This window comes from Pezoporus wallicus, unplaced genomic scaffold (genome assembly GCF_028554395.1).
Source record: "Pezoporus wallicus isolate ANWC-B61680 ecotype Strahan unplaced genomic scaffold, APGP_CSIRO_Pwel_v1 contig_8542, whole genome shotgun sequence".
Taxonomy (NCBI): Eukaryota; Metazoa; Chordata; class Aves; order Psittaciformes; family Psittacidae; genus Pezoporus; species Pezoporus wallicus.
In genome coordinates, this window is record NW_026640148.1 from 3,782,980 (window position 1) to 3,802,524 (window position 19,545).

The 19,545-nt window shown below is 39.7% G+C and overlaps 1 protein-coding gene across 4 annotated transcripts in view; it reads left to right on the forward strand.

Annotated features, from left to right (window-relative positions):
* The first annotated feature begins 396 nt into the window (after positions 1–396).
* The window catches only part of TASOR (transcription activation suppressor), a 32,440-nt gene continuing 13,291 nt past the window's right edge, over positions 397–19,545 (forward strand). For 2 of the 4 annotated variants that reach the window (XM_057417527.1, XM_057417528.1), the window contains exons 1-14: positions 402–890; positions 7,799–7,944; positions 9,048–9,140; positions 9,999–10,071; positions 11,403–11,494; positions 11,832–11,990; positions 13,255–13,382; positions 14,624–14,655; positions 15,887–15,992; positions 16,416–16,519; positions 16,630–16,733; positions 16,961–17,033; positions 17,160–17,234; positions 18,624–19,322. In XM_057417527.1, the coding sequence (XP_057273510.1) occupies positions 527–890; positions 7,799–7,944; positions 9,048–9,140; positions 9,999–10,071; positions 11,403–11,494; positions 11,832–11,990; positions 13,255–13,382; positions 14,624–14,655; positions 15,887–15,992; positions 16,416–16,519; positions 16,630–16,733; positions 16,961–17,033; positions 17,160–17,234; positions 18,624–19,322 (2,248 nt within the window). In that variant the 5' untranslated portion in view covers positions 402–526. Of the gene's footprint in view, positions 891–7,798; positions 7,945–9,047; positions 9,141–9,998; positions 10,072–11,402; positions 11,495–11,831; positions 11,991–13,254; positions 13,383–14,623; positions 14,656–15,886; positions 15,993–16,415; positions 16,520–16,629; positions 16,734–16,960; positions 17,034–17,159; positions 17,235–18,623; positions 19,323–19,545 lie in introns of all 4 variants that reach the window. The other 2 variants (XM_057417531.1, XM_057417529.1) reach the window with 2 other exon arrangements.

Here is a 19,545-nt window from a genome sequence, read left to right on the forward strand (position 1 = left end):
GACACAGGGACCTGCCACGCCGACACCTCGCTTCGGGCCTCTAGAGCCGAAGGGAGGCGCAGCTGCTGGTAGGAGGGAAGCGGGAAACGAGCAGGCGGCCTCTTCCGCCCCATCCCAGCAGACCGGCGGACGGCCGCGGGGCGGAGGAACCTTCTCGAGCCCTGCCGGGGCTCGCCCAGCCGGCCGTGGGGGGACGGGCACTCGCAGCGCCCCTCCGCTCCCGGAACCCCCGCACCCGCCCGCGCACCCATCGCGACACCGGCCGTGGCGGCTCCCACCGTACCGCGAGCGGATTGGCTAAGCTGGACTGGCTGCAGCCCCGCCCCCTGCCCGCGTGCGCTGCCGCCATGTTGTCGGTCGGGGAGGGGGTGTCGGGGTTGCCATAAAGCGAGCGGACGGAGGGGGAGCAGTAGCGGATGGGAGCGGTGCGTGGGCGCGGGGAAGGAGCGGCTCGGTGAGGCCGGAAGAGGAGACGCGGGCTGTCGTTTTCGCTTCTCGGAGATAGGAGCGAGTGGCGGATGCCGTGATGCTTAATAGTGACGAGATGGAGCCGGAGCACCATCAGCGGACGGAGACCGGCGCGGGCCTCGTCGGGGTGGAGAGTCCTAGAGCTGCCGAGCGCAGCACACAAAATGGCGGACGCTGTGAGAGCAGTGGCAGTGGGGAGGCGCTGCTGGTGACTGCTGTTGCTGCGGAGGACAAGGTCCCCCCAGACCTCAGCATCACTCCTAGGAGCAGCCAGCGCAGGAGCAGCATCTCAACGGCACATGAACAACATCAGCAGCCGCTCAGCAGTCAGCTGGGGGGGCCTCCCCCTCTCCCTAAGCTCCCAGAAGATCTGCATGTTAGGAGGAACTTTCAGATTCCCAGGAAGAGCAGAGAAAAGAAAGGTTGTTCCCTTCCCTTTCCTTCCTTTCTCTCCCTCACTCCCCTCTTCATCTTATTCATTAGACAGGCTCTTTATGCACCTCACACAACTGCATGCAAAATCCTGCGGGTGTGGAGGAGGCTGTGGCATGGTTTGGACTAGAGAGGCTGCTGGGGATGAGATTTTCAGTGTCAGAGGGGCTTTTACATTCTTCCCCTACCCCTCCTTCTTTTCCGTGTTTATTTTGCCACAAGGAGGAGAAAAAACAAAAACTCGTCTTGAATTTCAGACTGTTGCTTTAAAAGGATGGAGAAGCTTGATGTGATCTGGGTGGGCTTGAGTACTGATCCTGGCTGTGCTTCTGGAGAGGCAGTCGCATGTGGCGAAGATGGTTCTCTGGGACATGGACGCACAGAGAAGATGATTCGTTCTCCTCTTCCCCCTGACCACCTCTCTGCAGGAGAGGAGTGTAATCCTCTTTAGGGTAGACTGGCAAATACTGAGCATAATTGTCCTTCATCGATGATACGCAGAAGACTTCTTATCTAGTGTATGTGCCTTCCTTGGCAGGAAGGAAGTGAACATCCCACGTTCACGTGCCTAGCCTTGGAAGCATCCCTCTTCCAAGTGTCCAGGGTTTGTTTTGGGGGTTGTTTGGTTTTTTTTTCCCAAGTAACTCTTCCTCTGAAGCCTGTGGTGATTCTTGCTTTTCATCAGACTCCCGTGGCTTCTGCTTATCTTCTATTAAGTGACACGAAGACATCTTCTTTACTCCCTGAAAGTTAATCTCAGTTCTTGACCCTTTGCAACATGGTGTTAGTAACTTATTATGTATAAAAAAAATCAAACCTGTTCTCACAAGGTTCTAGTTCTTAAGAGAAGAGTCTAACATCTAACTTCTTGAAATGTTTTCTTTCATAAGGAAGAGATGAAGGTAGGTTTATTTCATTATCCAGTCTTTCCCTTCTGGTTTTGGCAGTAATATCCTCATTTTCCTTTTCTTCCATTTCTTCCCATTGCCACCCCATGAAGGGGAGCAAGTCTGGCACAGATTCGTTGTAAAAAGGACTGGGTTGATTTGAGGGGAAAAAAAAGTCTTACTCATCTGACAGAAAAATGTCTGGCTAAAACATGGTGCCTCTTGTACTTCCATATGTCAAACCAGGGGTGGTTACATTTGAATACCTTTAAATATATCTCAGATACGCTTAGTACTTAACCACAGGCTTTTGAAGTTCCTTTCTAGCATTTGGTTCCAGTGTGGATAGAAACCTGCAAAATACCTTTCTGGGTGCTCTAATTCATCATTTGCCTGTGCAGAACCGTCTCCTATGGCGTGTAACAAGTTTTTAGACTATGTAGTTGAAACATCAGGCTTCTGTGGCATTTGGAGGGGAAGCCATTCTTTTCACTGCTTCTAAAATTCACTCACTAAAGTCAAGGTCACTTGACCTAATTCTGAAGGGCTTACTTTTTAGTGTACTTGTCTTTTATTCTTGCCCTTTCAGCTTACAGAAAGCTTCTTGGCTATTTTAATCATACTGATGACTTAGGGTTTCCAGAATTCTCAAAATAGACCTCCATTCAGTCCATGGTGCTTTTGATCTTAAGAGTTGCGTATTGTTGTTGGTATTACAGTTTGCGATACCACAACACAAAGCGCTGTGGGAGAGCGTGTCTGTCACAGGCAAGACTAGCAAAGTGGGCTGCCACCACGACCTGTGAGGCCAGCCAATTTCTCTGTTGGCATTGGGGAAATGATGCAGTTAAATCAGTCTGGAGCTAAGCTATAAGATCAGAGGTGCATAGGTTATCTTAACATTGCAGTGGCATACACTGTACATGCTTAGCACAAATGTTTGAGTACATCTTGTTAATCAGAATGCCACCTCTCAAAAGAGCTCTCTTGGCTACATTCTGAATTCCAGCATAAAACAATACATGTGCAAGCTTCCTCCATACTTCCTTGTTTTGGAGTTGTTCTTGTTCCGGTTTTTAAACCTTCATTTTGTTCCTGGACATAGCATCCTGAGATACAGCTGGTGTTTTGATTGTGAAGACTGGTCTGTCATGCGTAGGTTATAAAATCTGTACAGGATGATTTTGTTTGGTTTTTTTTTTTTTTTAAGCACCAAAATGTGTTCTGGAAACAAAAAACTCCCAAACCATGAAGTCCTGGAAACCAGGATTAAGTTGCTTATTTAGTCTTTCTGGAATTGACATGTCCACCTCTATCTGGAGATTGATGAGGGACTGAAAGTAGCAGAACCTTGCTGATGTGAAGAAATGCATCTGGAAGAAACATACTTCTTAAAACTAACTCTGATTGCTTGTCACAGAGAGTCTTCCTTAAGGTGTGCGTGAATTGGTTTTCCTACTTGGAACTGTCTTGCAAGTTTTGTTTTCCCAGGACATACAGTTTGGTACTGGTGTTACTCTCTCTTGAGTAGCTTATGTCTTCTTATTACCTTAGTACTTTGCTTGTTGTTATGGCCTCTTCTGATTCAGCTGTCACATCTTCCTTGGTTTCCAAGTCTGCCCAAAACTTCACTGGTCCTTGTTTAATAGGATGAAGAAAATGAATTTTCAAGATAAAATACCGGAAGAGCATTTTTTAACTTGCTGAACTATGTGAATTGGCCGTGTACCAAAAGACAATTCCAAAACACATGCTCAAGTAGCAACAATCGGTTTCTTGTTGATTAATATTGGACATCTATTTCCATAATCTGCCAAGTTAACTGACTTCTGTTTCTTAGGCTGAGTCAGGGAAAAAGGTCTTGCTTTTATCCATGAAAGTCTTGGAAACACTTGGAGGTCTAGGTTGTCCCTTCTTCTCTTAATAATATTTGATAGTTCATTTTCTGTATCTTTGGTAGAGAGGTATTTCTGCTGCTGGGTATTTTTACATGGGGATTTCATTAAGCAATCCTTGGACTTGATAACTTCTTAGACCTCTTTAAAGCAAAAGACATCTTGGGATGAAAAAATCATAAAAATAACAATGTTATGATCTCTTAACACCATACATTTTTGGTGTCAGTCTTAAAAAATGAAAAAATGGTGCTTCTCAGTGAAGTTCTTGTAGCAGGAACACTTGTGTGTTCACAGGAGTGCTAGCATTCTGTCAAAATAGAATAGGTAGTTTTCTTAAGTTCACTTAAAAGTTCAGGTTTCCTTAAGGAGAATGTCTCTCTTGTCTTCTCCACATTTTGACTTAGAAGAACCACCCAAACCAGCCAGACGTTCTAGCTCCAAACTGTTTCTCATGTTGAAGCATCAGACAGCTGTGAAAGAGAAATCTAAAGCCTGTAGGGAATGAACGTACTTCTGAACATCATCCAGTCTAATGTCTGTCCCTTGACTACGTGCTATATTGCCAAAAATAAGTTTTCACCTAATAGTATTCATATATGTTACAATACACTGAGTAGAAACTGAACAAAACCAATATTCTTTTGCTTATTTTTACTTAGAACAAGGCAGCAAAACCCATAATAATTGACTTGTATGTGGTATAAGGATACTGCAAGTTAGTCCCTACATAAATCACTTTAATTTACACAGGTCAGTAAAGGTGCAGCATGCCAACAAAAGGTTTGTATACTGAGCCTGAAAAATACGTATGTACATACTACTGTCTTTGATGTAGGACTGGAGACAAGCTTAATCTCATCATTTGCTTGTGGACATAAGGCTTGGTGACTGCTATGGAAGGTCTAGTTTAGTGCTTACTGCTGGGTGAGGTAGGAGCTCTTCTATACCTCCTGTAACCCTGGGAAATACCTGCTTCTCAATACCACTCCTTTTCAATGACAAATTGAAAAGTATTGTTGTGCCACTTAACTCATTGGCTAGTGTTTCAGGTTTTTAGTAGGAGCCTGAAGACTGCAGTGCCTCAAGTTCTGGAACAACTGGGAAGTGAATTTGGGAGCATATGATGAGTGTGTGTGAGGAATCGTGCATCAAGAAGGAAAAAAAGTTTACGCCATGCACTCTGACAGATTTCTTGACTGCCATATGTGATAGTTGAGCTGAAATTCAAAGCTAAATAACTTATGTTCTAGTTTAATGGTTACCGTGCTGTCCTTTAGTCACTTCAGTAGTTATTTCATGCTCCATCCAGTATTTGGCAGCTCAGAAAAACAATGCAATAGACACAAAATTAGCAGGCTGCCCCAGAGAAATTCCTAGTGAGTGCTGTCTAGTTTTCAGATGGAGTGTGGATTGTCTGCTAGTAGACAATGTGATTAAAATTTGGTGTTTATAAGGGATCTTCAGAACATAAGTAGTGTGTTTCTTTCTGTGAGGATTACACATTCAACAAACCTTGTTCGTGCTTCTTTTTTCCCAGACAATGGATGGCATCAGATCGTGAACCCAATCACTCTTAGTTTATGCATGAAGTAAACTACAGCAAGATTATAGGTGTAGTTGTTTCTGTTCACTTTGTATCGCTTGGACAGTGCACATTCAAAGGAACAGAAATTCCATTACTGTGATGTTTTTTGATTGTTAAGCATTTTCTCATCAAAAGGTGGAAGTAGGATCTTGTTTGTGCACTGATGTGATCATTTAGGAGGAATCAGCCTTGTTTTAATGCTCTATATGTTCTCAGATTGAAAAATTGGAATCTCAAAAGGGACTTTTATGCCCGTGTACTTCAGAATATTTCAGTTTTGATCTGTGTTCACTACAGCATAGCAACAGACCTGCTGCTGCCTTCAGTAGTCTCTCTGGTGAACTTGGAAGATATAAATTTGATGAAGAGCAAGAAAGTATATTACCGAATAATAAGTAACAATAGCAGTAAAACATATTTCTCAGTCCTCTGCTAAGAAACTGAAAAAAGCAACAATTTAAAAAAAAATCTCTATTTTGCTGTATTCAGTAATTCAGGGGATTGAGTAGAGCTCTTCCATAAATCTGTTGAGAGATAGTTGTATACTAGGTTCTCTGTAGCTTGCTGTTCTTGGGAAAGGCTGTCTTGGCTCTCTTGCCAGAACTTTCTGCAAAGCAGGAAATGTTTAAACACAAATGGGAACATAATTGACAATATTTGAATGAATGGCAGGGTCTTAATCGATGTAATAATGTGCCTTTTCCTAGATTTGTGTTTGGGAAGTAGGGAACGCATTGTTTGTAGTTTGTGGTGACTCTGTCTAGCTAGTCCTGTAGCCTTTGTCCTCACCTGGGTTGAAGATGAAAGAAATAGGGTGTGTTTGGCTGAGCATGTGTTTCTAGGGGAAGGAGTGCAGTACAGGAATCACCAATACGAAAATGGGAAATTTGAACATGCAGCTGGCATTGGTGCCTTGCAGCCTTCACTGGTCCTTTCAGAGACAAGAGGAACAGGCAATCTGTGAAACTCTTGCGCCACAACAGTGGGGTTTGGTAACTCCTTCTCAGAAGGAATAAAGAGGTGTGTGGGGATGGGAGGTGCTTTTCCAGTGTCTGTAGATCTATAGTAGGTTTGCTTTATATTTTACTGGTGTTTTTTCTCTTCAGTACAAATGCATTCAATCTTAGTAATACAAAGTTGAGAATTTCATTTTCTTCCAATTATCTTTCCGCCTGCATTGCTGTCAGCCTTTCAAGAATGAAGGCGTTGTTACTGAAAAGGATGTTGTGTAACAATGGTTTCTTAATCACTTCCATAACCTGCACTCTTCAAAAAATGACTTCTTCATTGTTGCTGGTGTTGGGAATCATTGCTTTACTTTGGTTTGTGCATGGGATATTATGTTACAAACTGTTTGTGTAAATGCAGCTTTTACTAGATAAACCAGGTCAGTTTTTATTCAAAACACTTGGTTTATATTGAGGCTAATGCAGTAAATACTTCTTGCAAATGAGGAAAAGATTACTGTCTGAATCTACTACCATCTGATTTAATGAACTTGAAGGTGTAATTAATTTGTTTTTTGAGTAATCGTAGATTGTCTTTTATGTGAGGCTGGTATTACTGTAGTTTACTCCTGACTCTTGTAACTTCTAGGGTTTTCAGGTGATGGTGGTTTGGGGGTTTATTCTGGTAGAGAAAAAAGGGCAAAAGCAGTCTCAGAAATACCTGCTAGGAATGCTGACTGTCTGAAGTTTGCAAATACCACAACAATACTGTGCTGCTTGGGGCATTTTGGAAGTTACTCTGAGGAGAACATTTGTCATACTGAACTGGTTCAGTTTCCTGGGAAGTATTCTCTTCTTAGGCACTACTCTCAAAGCTTCAGCTCACATTCTCTGTTGGCCTACTCTCAGGTTGCTCTTCTGATCAGTTTGTGACCTTCAGTACCCAAATACAACTGAAGAAGCTTGGGGAGATGAACACTTTGCTGTGTAAACTTTCATGCAAAGGTTTGCCTGGAAGGTGTATCTGTACAACAGTAAATGAAAGGCTGTCCTTATAAAGCAGTTCTCGTTAAAGGATAAGATGATAAAACATGAACACAGGCAATGTGTCTTTAGTACCAGGAGCTTACTGGACTTATTTAGACAGTGTTGAATTTATTCATATTTAGCCTTATTACGATAAGCAAACAAACAGCCCCGTAAGGGCTCTAAAGAGAGGCACAGCTATGAATCTGTTGTTAAGGTTTTTACATAGACCAATTTGCAGTTCTTAATTAAAAGAGCTAATTAGTTTAATTAAAGTTATAGAAGTTTAATTACAGTGTTTTGCAATACATATCAGATGTTTTCAAAGGGTAAATTCAGACCTGAGGTGCTTCCCTTCTAAGCTGCTGAGAACCAGCTCTTGAAGTGTAACAACTCCTAAGGAAATGTGGGTTGTTTTCTTTTATTTTTTTGAAGCTGCTATAATTCCAGACAACTTCAGGTTAAACTTTCTGCCCCAAATTCCATCTTTCTCAAATACTTCAGGCATTTTGTATTCTAAATTGAAGCATTAACCATTTGTCTTCTCTTTTATAGCACTTTTCCAGCCAGTAGCTGCAGGATCTCGAGAATTTGAGGATATTGTGAAGATTCTGCATTCGTCTTACTTGGAACCAAGTTCAGTGTCCAATTTTAGTTACAAGAGAGCCAGCTTAGTTCACAGTGAACTGTTGGAGAAGGAAGTGAGTATATTTATGGCTTCTGTTTATGAATAAGGTACAAGTCAAATGAAATTTAATGTCCTTTCTGAGTCCAGAGGCAAAGACCTAGAGATTATTTTGTACTCATGTGCTTCATAGTTGCAAACTGACATCCTCAAAAGTGTAAATAGCTATTTTTCAGGCAAGTTTGTTAGTGCATAGGTATAATATCATGCCTGCCAGATACTCAGAAAAGACTAAAAAGTTGTATTTGGTGCTCATCTCTGTGCATTTTAAGTTTTCAGACATTTTTTTAAATTTTTTGTGTTTTTAATAACCTGGAAAGATGTTACAGTGCCTTGTCTGAAAGGCCTGATGCTCCCTGTGAAACTTAGTGTCAGAAAACAGTTTTCACCTTAAGTTCACACAGTCTCTGTAATTCTGTTGTTTTCCAAGGAGTACCACCTGAAAGAGGTGATCACTTGTAAGTTGAGCAGCTTGGTTGAAACAGTTCTGCTGTACCTTATGCAGTGTCTCTTAAATCCAAACCGAGAAATAAGTTTTCAGTCCCAGTTCCAGCGAGCTTCACGTATGTTGTAATAGAATATATAATTGGTTTGCTGTAATTATTATCTTGAAACTGTATGGTAAGCTCTGATGTGTATTTGTTTTTCTTCATTACTGTAACATAGTTACAGCTAACGAGTATTGCAACTGATAAAAAACACCTGAGTAGCAGTGAGGTGCAGCTGCAAAAGTTCATGCGCAACCTGAAATATAGTGATCTGTCCTCTAATAAGAGGAAAAGGCTTATTTCAAAGATGATAGGGAAGGCATTGAGCTGGATGCTTGTGGCTAGTTATGCTACGAAGATAACAATAAAACGTTACTGCAAACAGGTTTGTTTAAGGAGTGTCTCTTCTTTAAACAAACAAATCTCTGGGCAGATGAAGCCAATGACATTTTTTCCATGGTGCAGTGGGTTTGAAATAGAATTTTAGCATACTATATAGTCTCATTCAACTTCATCTTCTGATATTTTTGTACACTTGGATCTGCTAACATAGATGGGGCTTTAGAACATTGACACTTGAATGTGACATTAAGTAATTTTTCTTATGTGTTAATAACTTTCTGCTTAATAGTACACAGAAAAACGCAGAGAGCTGAAATTTGATGGTCGCCCAGAAAAAGAACTTTCGGAAGCCTATGCCTTTCTGATGGTTGATCGACCTCAGGTATGAAAAAACTTCCATCCAAAATTTTTTCTCTTGCTTTTCAGTTGGAAGTTTGGTTTTGTTTTTTAAATTGAATGTTTTTATAGACACAATCACTAAGTTATTTTTTTGCAATATTGGAAAGGGATACAATATTATGTCACCTTTTAAGTCCTGTATTCTCTGCTATTAGAGATGCTCCATGTGCATGTTTCTGTAAAGTATCTTCTCTGTTTTATGCTCTGCTTCATAACTAAAAAGCGATTTCTGGGTGGCATGCTGATTTCTAGTGGTTTTGTGTTTATTTTTTAATTGAAAAGGAGTTGTGTTTTTTCATTGCAGTTGAGTTTTGGTGGTGTGGATTTTTGGGGGTTTTCTGATTGTTTTGGGTTGGTTTATTTTTTTCTGCATCAAGAAGAGGTTACCTTAAGGAGAAGGTAACATGTAATACTAGATAATGGGCCTTACTGTCTCTGTCTCTTCTTTGGTTATACATCTTTAATGGCAGTGATGGACAGGGAGTTTTTGTTGTTTTCCTGCTCTTACAGAGCCAGGACTTCCTAAGTATTAAATCATTTGCCAGGTTTCTTTCTGCTTTGTGTATTAAAAGCAAGTAACGTTCATAAAGTGTGTTTAAGGTATAGGGAGGCTGTTCTTAAGTTACAGGTGAATCTGTGTAATTGCTTTATATAGAGCATTTGACTTTTGCAGTTTAATAGTTTGTATTGCAGTTCAGTCTGGGTTTTGCTTGTGAGGCTTTTTGGGGTTTGATCTTGTTTTAGCTCAATCAAAATTGTGTGATTGTCATTTCTCACTGTTCTGCTCATATTCTGGCTTTTTGGATAGACTTGCTTAAACAAAAATGTCTGTTCTCTTCAGATCCAAAGCATATGTGAAAAGGGGCTGCAGGTGGGCCACTCCAAAATAACAATTCTCGGCAGCCCTTCCATGGGTAACTATCTTTTGATTATATGTGCTGGTATTGTTCAGTGTGAGTTGGCAGATAATGTGATGTAGTTGTGTAAACTTTCAGTCCTCTTTCTATCACTTAGTGCAGGAACATCACAGCTTAATTGTTCTTAGCAGAGTAGATTGACATCAGGACATTATTTCATAACTCTGGTTTTGACTAGTTTATTTAATTCCTTTCCTGCAGGGAAGACCTAATTCTCATTTTGGCTTAACTGGAACCAGTGTATTGTGTCTTCCCTGTACAGTAGAGAGGCCAAGGGACTAATTTGTACATACATATGTGCATGTATATGCATACAGAAATACCTAATGGCAATTGAAGCTCAGCTTAGTATTGATGTAGATAGAGCTAAAGTTCTTAGATCCTCAAGTCCAAGAAGAGCATAGATGAATTGGAGACCTGGAAGAGTCACAGTTAAGAAATTTGAACATGCAGGATGCAAAACTCCTTTTTTGCAAAGCTTTTAAAATAGAAAATCAAGAAGTGATGTTATCATCCTTTTCAAGAGTAACATGCTACAGAGGTGACAGTATGAATGTTGAAAGCAGGATAGATGCAAGGTGAGGAGAACAAAGGTACATGAGCATATATTTTTTTACTACCTTAGTAAAGGTTCAGGAGCCAATTTATCAAAGCAGTTAAATACAAACTTGGAATGAGAGGAACCTAAGCAAAACGGATGCTTTTCTGAGTAATTCAGTTCAGTTGCAGTTACTTGATCTGAGGTAGTCAGCTAGAGCAACAGATGCAGTATGTGTCTGAGGCCTTAAAAAAATCTACGAAATTATGGTTGAAGTGTTGAAAAACAAATTATTTTACCTTTCCATTTGAGTGTCAGTTTACGATTCCAAAACTGTATTTTTGTCAACAGTGTAGGATGAAAGATTGCTGAAGATGGCAGTATTTTCTTGCCCTATTTTGGTATCTTATCTTCGGTGCTTATTTCCACTTTGTGCAGTGGGGCATTGTACAGAGCATTAGCTCTTTAAAAAAGCCCCACCTGAAAACAGTATCTGTAGAGCCTTTGGACAGGGCTTGGCCTCTTAGACACAGCACTAACAACAGTGTGGGTGTGCTCTTTTTAAACTGAGCTGGTGTCCATATTCTGCAGTGTTTCATACTGGTGTTGGTGCAAGTAAACATTTACTCTGCTGTCTTGAAGCTGTAACCTTTCAACCTTTCACTGATCTTGCTCCAGAAAAATTATTGTGTCTTTATTGTTTGCTATATGTTGAACTTGTAATGCTTTTTACACATCTAATAATGTTTTGATATTCACCATAATGTGTTGGGGGTTTTTTATATTTCAGGTGTATATATCTCCAGGTATGCTGATTTATTGCAGCCTAATCCTCTGGAAGCTGGAGCAACTGGAGATGTGATTGTTTTTAAAATAATAAAGGTAAATTTATCTTGCTTATTTTTGAAGGATTCTGTTGCTCACTGATAAAATAAAGGTGAGCAACTACCTAACTTACTCAGCTTCCATTTACACAGTTAGGTGCTTGTAGAGAAACTAGAACCCTTCCAGGCTTAAAATCTGTTGACACTGAGCTTAAAAACATAATTTTTTATAGAAGTTGAAAATGGTGTGTTTTCTATGAAAATAATGTACTTATATAAGTTGCTTTTTTAATGGCCTGTTTTCATTTCCGTGCTCTTACTTCCTTTAGTACTTGAAGCATTTTGCCGGTTTTCAGGAACAAGCTTATGCTTACAAATTTTCTGCTTTGTTACAGGGAAAAATGAAAAGCATATATGACCACATCGGTATGAAAGCAATGGAATCAACAGTAAAGAGTGCATTAGATCCAACACCAAAGCATGAGTGTCATGTTTCAAAGAATGCAAATAAAGTGACCTCTTTGTTGGCTTATCGAGCCTACGAACTCACGCAGGTGAAAGAAAGCTGTGCATGTGTTAACTTCTTATCTAAGACTTGAGAAACAGAAGTTACAACATGATGGAGATAAAATCACTGAAGATATAACAAATACTGACCATGCCCTGTAACGCTGCAGTCTGGTGTATGTTTAGCAGTAACCCAGAGATGTCTGTATTAGAAATTAAGAACATGTCAGTCTCTCCTGTTTCCCTTATATATATGTACATGTGTATATATATATACCTGGACCTGATGGAGAGCTCCTTCGAATCAGGATGTAGGTGGAGTAAGAGATAGCTAGGGAACATACATGGGGACTAGGATGTAGGCCAGGGAGGAGAGAATGAGGAGTTTCAAGTGTAAAAGTAAAACTGGCTAGAAAAGAACAGCATTTTTCTTTTTTTTTTTTCTTTCCTTTCATCCCTTTTACTCCTCTCCCCCCCCCCTTTTTTTTTTCCTTTTATTTTTTTATTTCCCATACCAGATTCTTAGGTTTGGAGATAGGGAGGGGAGGACAAAATGGGATCAGTTCCAGGCGGCTCTGTTCCTCCAGCTGTTCACTGCAGTAATCTGTTGCAGTTGGATTATTCTATCAAGTCCATAGATTTCAGGATACTTAACTTGAAAATGTCCTGTTTAGTATTGCAGCTTTTTTTGACTTCTGTAAGTCAGAGCTGGGCACTGAGTCAGATGGCTGGCAGATGAATATATGTTTTCATTTCTCACTACAAACTTGCCTGAACTGACATTTTTCTTTAACATCAGAGTTTTGTGACTGCACTAAGGATAGACTCCAAAACTCGTAGAAATACTTTCTCAGTGAATTCTTTTGTTATTTGTCTTATACGTGAATATGCTTTCAAATAATTGTTGCAAAATTATTATTTCGTTCTTGATTGACTCCTGAGCTACTGTCCATCCTGTCAGTGTTTGTTAGAGGATGGAGGAGCAGGTGAAAATAGACCTTAATTGATTGTATAACAAAGTTCATATGAGAAGGTCCTTTAGGAGCTTTTTTTAAATATCACCTTTTGAAGAAATAGGCCCTTGGTAAAACAAACATAGATGTGATTAACTATAGTAACTTACAACTTGGTTTGTATACCAGTTAATGTAGGGCGTTCATTTGTTTAAATAATGAATCATGAGGTATATTTTGTAAGCTCTTCTGTGAACCAGAGTATACCTTTCAATGAAGAAAGGTCATGGATTTTTGGGTATTTGCAAAATACAGGTTACCAGACTTGTGATAAACATGGTGTTCACTTCTCTTTTAGTACTATTTTTATGAATATGGCTTTGATGAAATCAGGAGAAGACCAAGACATGTATGTCCTTATGCTGTCGTGTCATTTACTTATAAAGATGAAATGGTGCCATTACCAAAATTCTTGCCTCCATCAAGGTAAGCTAGAAAATGACTTTTGGAAAGACTGCATGCAGCATGAAGAATTTATAGCTCTTGGCAGGAGCTTACAAGTGATTTAGATGAATATGAATGGACGTGTTACAGGGACTTAGAATAATAAATATTTCTAATGCAAAGCAAGAGGTGACAGAATTGGTTTTATGCAGTAGGCTGGCCCCTGTAAGAAGCAGTTCTGCTGCTCCTTTCACCTACTCATCCTCATGCCTACGTGGAACCCATGAATAGTGGGTTGGGGTTCTGTTTTGTTTATTTTAGTTTGGGTTTGTTTTTGTTTTTGGTTTTTTTAGTTAACTGAGGAAATTCAGGCCTAAAAATGTTCACAGCATTATTTTGTTTGGTATTTGTCCTAGGTTCAGCAGTAGCAGTCAGTTTTTTCCTTCTTAGTAGCTGGTGCAGTGCTGTGGTTTCAACTTTAGCCTGAGAACAACACTGATAACACACCAGTGGTTTTAGTTGTGGCTGAGCATTGTTAACTCCGATTAGGGACTTTCTCAGTCTTGTGCTCTGCCAGGGAGGAGGGGAAGCTGGGAGGAAGCAGAGACAGGACACCTGACCCAAACTGACCAAAAGGGTATTGCATACCACAGCACGTCATGCACAGTATAGAGACTGGGGGGAGTTAACTGTAAGGGCTAGATCCCTGCTCAGGTCAGGCTGGGTATAGGTTGGCGGGTGGTGAGCGGTTGTATTCTCTCCCCTTGATATTTAATTTATCATTGTTACTATTGGTGGCAGCAGCAGTGATTTGTGTTATACCTTAGTTACTGGACTGTTCTTATCTCAACCCATGGGACTTACATTCTTTTCATTCTCCTCCCCGTCCTTCCTGGAGCAGTGGGAGGAAGAAGGGGGGGGGGAGTGAGGGAGCAGCTGCGTGATTCTGGGTTGCAGGCTGGGCTTAAGCCACGACAGTATTCCAGAAGTATTTTCTGTATACTTTGTCACTGAGCTCTTCACTGGTGGTGTCTTCCTGCTTGTGAAGAGAATATTGAAGTGAGCAACTGGTTACAGATACTGTTGGGAAGGCATCAAGATGTGGGGACTGTACCATGTAGTGCTAAAAAATAGTGATCAAAATGCCTAATAGCTTGAGGTTAGAGAGCAAATTATCAGTGTTGCTTTGTTGTGAGACTGATAAAGTATCCTTAATGTCAAATTCAGTAGCCAGGAGCTTCTGCTTCAACCTAGTCATTCTGTCTTTTTTTTCTTTTTGATAGATCAAACAGCTTCAACGCAGATAGAATAACAGGTAAGAACAAATTGAAATTTACTGCTTTTATGATGGTGATTATGGAAGGTTATAGGCTTTTTTCCCCATGTAGTTTTATTTGTCTTTAACCAGCTTAGTTATGCTGACTGTACACCTGAGTTTTAATGATACTGGGTGATCAGATACCTTAATGTATATCTTCCTTTACCAGAGCAAACCAAAACTGAACAAAATCAAGTCTTTCTTTCCCCCTCCTTTTCTCATTATAGTGAAGTAAGAACCTAAATTCTGCTGCTTAATTTCCTGCTCAGTGGCATTTAAATTAATATGATCCCCTGCCCTGCTTTTCTTTTGAACTTCATTCCAGTAAAACATTAATGCTTGAAAATGGTTGACAAGATAAGGACAGAGGATACTGTTCCACAGATGTTGGCATCAAGGGTGTGCTTATATAGATAGGTACAGATGACATACTAACCTCCTTTAATCTGCTCAGAGCAGGTTAAAACAAGATAGGATTGTAAATACTCTGTTACCTTTTAGCTTATTATTTAACATACTGTCATCTGGTCTGGTGTTAGCGTGGAATTTTCCCTGCACTGCTTTTGGAGATTCAGTGCCTTTTCATTGCATTTCCTTTCAGTCCCACAAGTGGTTTTGTCACCAGAAGTCAGGAGAGTATAACTCCTTAATGCTAATGTAGCACTAAGAAGCAGGCACTTCTTTACTACAGCCCTGGGTGCTAGGTGGAGTTTCCACAAATCAAGCACACCCCATGCCCATTTTGTTGTTACATTTATATACACAAATTACAAGGTAGTGTACTCCCAGTTCCAGTGATTGGTTAGTGATTTGCACAGAGGAAGGGTCTTCACCTGGGTGTTTTTTAATAGTATAATGAGAATATAATGAGAACAGTTCAATTAAAGGACACCCTAATCTTACACTGTTGCCAGGCTGGCCGGCTAGATATCTACCTTGCCAGGTTGTCACATTAACTCATCCTATATACAGTAGACCCTAGCACTCTGGTTATGGTCTAGAGAGTAAGGACTAAGGCTAACATGTTACAGAGAACAGGGACTTCAAGCAACACATCATTAGATTTCAAGTAGCACAGCAACCCATGCTAACCTAAAGGCTAAACTTCTTAAATCAAGATGTTCCTATAGCTGCTTCACAAACAAACACAAAATACAGAAAGATTCAGTAAAATTTATGATAATCTGCAAGCGTTTCACTTAATCTTCCTTTCTCTATCTTAATTTAGATAAATACAACTATACATTATGGAGGGGACAGCTTTGGAATAAAGGCAAACTTTTGTGCCACATTTCCTTGAAATCAGCAGCGCGTCCTTTCCTTCCATGCAAGCTGTGAGTATTACCATTTAAACAGTAAGTTTAGAATCCTGGTTTGTTAAAACTCTTTCTAGTAGAGACTGGTGAATTTTGGATGTATTCAGGTGAAAATCTAAAATACCCACTGACTAGACACTTTAAGTGTGCCAGACTAGACTCTTGAGTCGTGTGTGTCCAGAGCTGCTTTTAGTGCATGCACGCAATACTTTCAGCACCTCTTTTTTTTTTTGGTGGTTGGTAGGTTTTCCTTTGACGTTTCCCCCGCCCTTTTGCAGGAGTGAACACTACTGGCTCATGAGATAGTCCAAGGAACTGATTTTTAAGAGCGTATATTGAATAGTTCTTACTCGATCAATGACAGTAGGACTCGGGGGTGGTGGTGTGTAAAGAGATCTTTATCTTTTTTTTTTCCTCCTTCTGCCCACCCTTCCTCTCCAGTCCAGAGAAATTGGAGGTTGAGAAAGTTGTGAGCATTGATCAACTGAAGAAAAAAATTTCACCAGCGCTGTTGTATAAAGAAACTTACGTAGGAGCAAGAGAAGGTAATTCCAGCTTAATTTTTTACAATTTGGAATTTTAAAGAGTTTTCTGAGTTACAGTATTGTTTGAGTTTTTTTCTTACCTTCTCTCTCTACCTTTTGTATTGTGTCAGTGTTGAAGAATGGTATGTACTGTAGCCTGTATGAAGTTGTGGAGAAGTCCCGTTCTGGTAGTCACTTCGAGAGTTTACTTCACAAACTAGAGAAAGAGAAACTTGTGAGTGCAACAGATTTTACTATTCCTGTTTTGAAAAATAATTTTACTAACTCTTAATTAAGGTGCATTGCAAGATCTGTGATCTTACTGGAATTCCTTAGCTGGCATATTCTTGGGCACTTCTCTGCCCATGATGAAATTTAGCTTACCAGTAGTAAACAGTAAGAGTATTAGTAGTGAACATATATCTGTGCTTGATACCATATCCTTTTCTTGGTTGAAAACAGGTTCTTGTGAAGCCACTTCTGGACAGAGGATTCCTTTTTCTTCTTTCTCCTTGGCAAATGATATCCCCTTATGGTATGCATATCTGGGAGTTTTTTGGTTTTGAGTTGGCTTTGTTTTTTTCTTTAAGTGGGTTTATGAATACCAGATTTTGAAGCACAGTGGTGGTCCTTTCAACTGGTCTTATTTCTTGCCTTCTAGACTATCAAACTGCACGGCCTCGCATGCTGCATGCATTGTTTCTGTTCCCAGAACCTAGAGGTGTAGCTAACCTAGGTAAGTTTGTTCACTGCTAAGAGTGGTGCGTACATACTTATTTAAATGTAGTTTAGATTGTGATGAAGACCCTGTAGTCTTATTCCCTGTCAGCATAAACTAGGAATAACAGTTTGCATTGGTTATGGTCATGGTGACGGTGTTCAAAAAGCGTTTATTCATGAAAGCAATTATTAAATAACATATTTTAGGTTCTTTTTGTTCATGTTTGAGAAAGCAAAACTTTGTTCCAGTGTCTTGACTGTATATTCTAGTAGAACTGAGCATCAGTAGCATTGCACTTAAGAGGTTTGAGGGCTTTCTTTAATGTCAGAACATCTAAGTTCAGAACATCTTCATTCAGTGTACCTGTTTGGTTTTTTGGAGTTTTTTTGTGTTTTTTTTTTTGCGTTGGGCTATGCACCAAAACCTGAGTAAAAGAACATAATGATACAATGAAGTAATCACAGATGACTCCAGGAACTTGGCTTTGGGATCAAGCTTTAATCTTTTACAGTTGAAATTTGCAATAATTGCTACTAGCAGCAGAGTGCAGTCTTTTTGCACTGCTGTGAGTTAGAAGTGATATTATGAAGACATAGCTCTTCCCAGGTATTTCACTTTTACAAATAAGTTCTTGCCCGACGTCCTGACAGCTTCTTAGGGTCTTATGTCTCTTTCTGATTTTAATAACCCCTTATGTTTTTCTTATACAGTTAACAATTGGGAAAATTCACTCCATGTTAGACTGGATAAGAGTGAATATGATACAAGATGACATTTCACACAAGGTTAATCACTGGTTTGAGTCTTCAGGGTGCTCCAGTGGCTGAATGAAAAGTTTCAGTCAGTGATTGGAAGGAGGGTCAGATTTCTCCAATTGCATCTCTTTGATTTAGTGAGTTGTATTGCTTTGGAAAGGAATGGAAAAAGCTGTGTAGGTTTCTGCTGGGTTACTAAGCTGAATCGTTTTGTAAGGAAGGGTCCAGTGAGCTTAGAAGCAGCATGAATGCATCAGGACTGCATAGGAAGGAGTAATACTTTCCCTTGTTTCTTGCAGGAGGCTGTTAGGTTGCTTCATAGTAAGCCTTTGAAGTGGCCTTGTAGAAGCATCACTGGAGTGGTTTATATTCACAATGATACGTGTATCTATGTTTCCTATATGTATATATAGGTTACCACAGAATTGTGAAAATGACTGTCTGTAGGTTGACTTTTAATTAGGCTTTATAGATGGTTACCTTCCCTCCAAAAAAAATCATTCTCCTGGCTTTTGGGCTGTTTCTTCACAGTCATTTCAAACTGTCTTTCACCAAATATGTATAATGCAGAATATTGCTAACTAGTCATAATTTATTTATAACTTTATAATTTGATTTTAATTGTGAATTCCCTTTTCTCCTATGGCAGCCCAAAGAGGCGTTCCATCTGGAGCACAGAAAAATTCAGCTACCATGCACGAAAATCAGAAAATCATTCCAGAATTCACAAAGTTTATTCAGTCTCTACATTTTGCTTTAATCCAGTCTCGTAAAGACACTACTGCAGATTTCAATGCTGTTGTGGAAAAGTATATACATGAGTATTTGAAAAGAGGCTGTAGTGGCTCTGGAAAATACAGAGAATTTATATTATATCGGTATGAATCACGGCTGGATGAAAAAAAGTTTCTTTATTCTGCTCCAAAAAATAAATCTCATATTGACAGTTCCTTGCAAAACTATATTTTTGGTTGTGAGGCATATCAACTACCTGTTTCTAGAGCTGTGGAGCTGATGGAAGGAAATCAGAAATATCAGCAGTTCAGTCCCATCTCAGATTACGAAGTCAGAGAAGACTCTGATTTTGCCAATGCAAGAATAAGGAAAAGAATCCGTGCAAAATATGAAGCCAGGAGAAAACTCTCTCATTCTGGAGATTATGATCCTGATAGACTCAAAGAACTTATTAACTTAATCCAGAGCAGGAAAAAAAACACAAGTGGAGATTCTGATTGCGAAGACCCTAGAAATAGAAGCAATCTGAAAAGGAAGCTGGAAAAACAGTCTGGAAGTTTGAGGAAATACTTAAAAATGTGTGAATCGGCAGAGAATACCTGTCAGTACGAAGGTAAGTCAGTGTTTGGAATTCCTCTTCAAACATTGCAATTTAAAGCATATTTAAGTATCTGTATAGGTTGAACGTTTGTTACATACTGTGGATATTTTAATGCATGGTGGTTCACTTAGACATTGACCCGAGATCTATCAACAGAGATCAAGTTGATTTTTATGTAGGTTTCCTCTTTGTAGGAGGCAAGTTAGCAGCTGTTGTGGAAGCTGCTTTTGTTCTG